This window comes from Lontra canadensis, unplaced genomic scaffold (assembly GCF_010015895.1).
Source record: "Lontra canadensis isolate GAN:19392208 unplaced genomic scaffold, GSC_riverotter_1.0 scaffold3, whole genome shotgun sequence".
Taxonomy (NCBI): domain Eukaryota; kingdom Metazoa; phylum Chordata; class Mammalia; order Carnivora; family Mustelidae; genus Lontra; species Lontra canadensis.
In genome coordinates, this window is record NW_022630997.1 from 24820774 (window position 1) to 24823972 (window position 3199).

At 44.0% G+C, this 3199-nt stretch overlaps 1 protein-coding gene across 1 annotated transcript; it reads right to left on the reverse strand.

Annotated features, from left to right (window-relative positions):
• Window positions 1–258: 258 nt before the first annotated feature.
• On the reverse strand, window positions 259–868 carry LOC116879342. The gene has a single exon (XM_032877533.1). It carries the CDS (start codon window positions 866–868, stop codon window positions 467–469), a length of 402 nt encoding a protein of 133 aa, XP_032733424.1. The 3' UTR covers window positions 259–466.
• Between the last annotated feature and the right edge of the window lie 2331 nt (window positions 869–3199).

A 3199-nucleotide genomic window follows, 5' to 3' on the forward strand; every position in this document is an offset into this window, starting at 1 on the left:
CCTAGGCATAGAAACAGAAGAGCTTTGGTCTGTGAGATTTCAAAACCACAGGCATGGCTTACCCTCTTGCAAGCAGAGGCAAAAGATGTTAGCGTTATTGGCAGTCCTGGGCACGGAGCTTTGGGATTGCAATAATAACGATTTTTAAGGCATGGGGAGTAGGCGAGGGGTGCATGGAGGGGTGAGGGGCAGTGTGCAGCCTAGGCCAACCACCGGGCCAGGGAAGCAGCACTGTGAATGCTGGCTGTTTATTTTTTCTTCCACATAAACTGCTCCCTTAATAGCATTCGTACTACAACACAACAGTTTCCAGTAAATAACGCTGAACTGCATGGAGGTGGTAGAACAAGGTGAGGCTCAGATGCGTGAGCAGAGGGTGCTTATTTCGTCTATTTTTTCTTGTCACAGTCCCACTTGGCTGAGAAGCCCTGACGTCCAACATCCTCTGGGTCGGCTTGGCCACCCTTCAGAGATGTGTAGGAAGGGGCCGTACACACAGCGCTTTTCTCAGATCAGACCCGGAGCGGGGCCCCCCCCAGAAGAACATGGCGGCGCCCACAGCCGGCTTGCACTTGTTCGTGCTCCTGTTCCTGTCAGCAAAGTTTTCGCTGAACTTAATGAGGCACAATTCAACATCTTCAGCCATGGAGAAGCTGCTCCAGGGGTCCTCCTCCTTTTCTTTCAAGGCCATCCGGCTGGCGGAGAAAATCTTGACGTAGGCCACATCAGGCAAGGGATAGTGGAGCCGGTCAACACAAATTGGCAGAGCATAGTCTCCACTCTTCACATTTCCACGTGCTCGCATGGAGCACACGGAGGAGGAAACGGCACTTTTGCCAGTGAGGCCAAATAATCTAGTCACCAACATTCTTGCAGCTGCGGTGGGAGCGGCCTCCCGAACCGCCATCTTCGCCCCCTGTGCGCAGCCGCAATCAGAAGAGCGCTGTCTCTTTAAGACTTGGAACCAGGAAGTGCTGGCATTAAAACTAGCATAACGGGATCACAGGGAAGCATCTTAGAGGTTACAGAATCCTAGCATTTAAAAGTCATGCTCCGTGGAGTTCTAAAGATTCTATGTGAGCATGTTTCAAGGACTGCTGTTTTCTGTGACGTATTATGGGATGTGGGGTGGTTCTTCCCCCTCATTTTAGCATCACTTTGTATCTATGTTACACACTGAGATTCTGAATATTATTTATTTTTGTAGAGGGTTGTGTATTTAAAAATTGTTCTTTTTTAACTTCTTCACTTGACAGGAAAGGAAGGTGACTCTCTGAGATTTAAAGCCCGTTCATGACATAACACTATGGTCTTCACCACCCCCCCCACCCCCCGCCCCGCCCCGTGCAGTGGTGCCATGTTATTGTAAATCAAACGGGACTCAGAAAACTGGCCGGATTGGATTCTTTTCTCTCCGAGAGGCCCATTTATTTTTCTCCAGTTCTCCAGTTCCCAAAACCCAAACTAGTACCCAGATTTATATTTCATGTACACCATGGTCTGGAAATACGACTGACCTGAGTTGTGATGGACAGGGTTGTCTGTGTGGTGTGATACCTGCCCATCTAACTGGAATTCCCATGATGGGTTGGGCCAGCAGTTTTCAAATGAACTCAGGTGTCATTGCACCTGTGGAACACCAGAAATTATCGACTTTCTTAATTCCATCAGACAAACAAGAAGCCACTCTGCCAGCAGAAAAGCCAGCTGGTAAAGCACGAAGAATAACTTTGTAATCACAAACACTGCATTAGTCATTAGGACCAGTCACACAAATTTTTGTTCACCTGGGCACATGGTGAGCTTGCACTTCCCCCATTTGCTTTCATAGGCATTGCCATATAGCATGGTTTGGCCAAAGAAATGTAAATGGAAGCTTTTATTTGTCTTAATTTTATTTATTTATTTGAGAGAGAGAGAGAGAGAGAGCCTGAGAAGGGGAAGGTCAGAGGGAGAAGCAGACCCCTTCACTGAGCAGGGAGCCCGATGTGGACTCCATCCTGAGACTCCAGGATCATGACCTGAGCTGAAGGCAGTCGCTCAAACAACTGAGCCACTCAGGCACCTGAATGGAAGCTTTTAAAATCAGTGCATGATGCTCCTCATTCCCTTCCCTATAGTATAGTCTTCATGAGTCTATGTTGAGATGGAGACCTTGCTCACCAGAGTCACAGAGTTGCTACAGTAAGTAGGCTCCTTTGCCAACATACATCAAACATGGTATGAACAAGAAATACATCTGTGTGTTTAAGCCATTAATAGTTTAGAGTTTTGTTACCATAGCAAAACCTAGCCAATTCTAACTGATATAAATCATTAAAAATAAAGTAATGAGCTGTTAAATGGAGCACTGCTGATTTCCTCCTAACTTGTCTGTTAATTCACTTGTTCATCTCCAACTTTAGAGGTCCACTACCTAATAGCCACATGATTGGAAAATTCATATTAAAAAGATTTAGACCTGTATGGGAAAAATTATACTAAATGGATAATAACTCTATGACTTGCTGAAAGCTTCTGAATTATCTTACATTCACTAAAACACACCATAAAGACAGCACAACAAATGACAAAATCATGATATATGATATTTAATGATATCAAATACCAAAATCAATGATATTTAATGCACCTTAAATTAGTATCAATGGCATCTGAACCATTAATTTCCATTTATCATCCCTTATCCAAGAGGACATCTTCAGGATTACTCTTCTTAACATGTTAAAAGAGATTTTTCTCCTGAGTCTGGATCTCTATTTCAGGCTCCATGCCTTTCTGATTTAATGACAAAAAGTAGTTGCCATTCATCTCCCCTTGTCCTGATATGGTACCAGATAACTAAATAATTTGGGTTTCTGAGACTGAAATTATTTTGTGCAATCCATATTTAATTTTGCTCTCAAGCTTTCTTGTTGGTATATGCTCCTAAGTGCTGCTCATGCCAATGTCACATCAGCTTTTATGTGGCTTTCAAGAAATTTGGTACCAACTTTGGTTCCAATTTCACATAACTGTATGTCTCTAAATAACTAACTTAGCCTTTAAGTCCCAATTCCTAATTGCTGAGAGAGGGAGGATCTGATTGGCTCAACTTGAGCCAGGTGTTTACTCTTGATGCAATCAGTTGTAGGCAGAAGAGGATCATGTGGTACATAGTGCTGCCTTTCCCTAGCTATAAGGAAGATGGAATCCCAGA

Bases quoted from the DNA above. Each gene is read 5' to 3' on its own strand.
- LOC116879342 (XM_032877533.1), bottom strand. From the start codon at position 868: ATGTTGGTGACTAGATTATTTGGCCTCACTGGCAAAAGTGCCGTTTCC.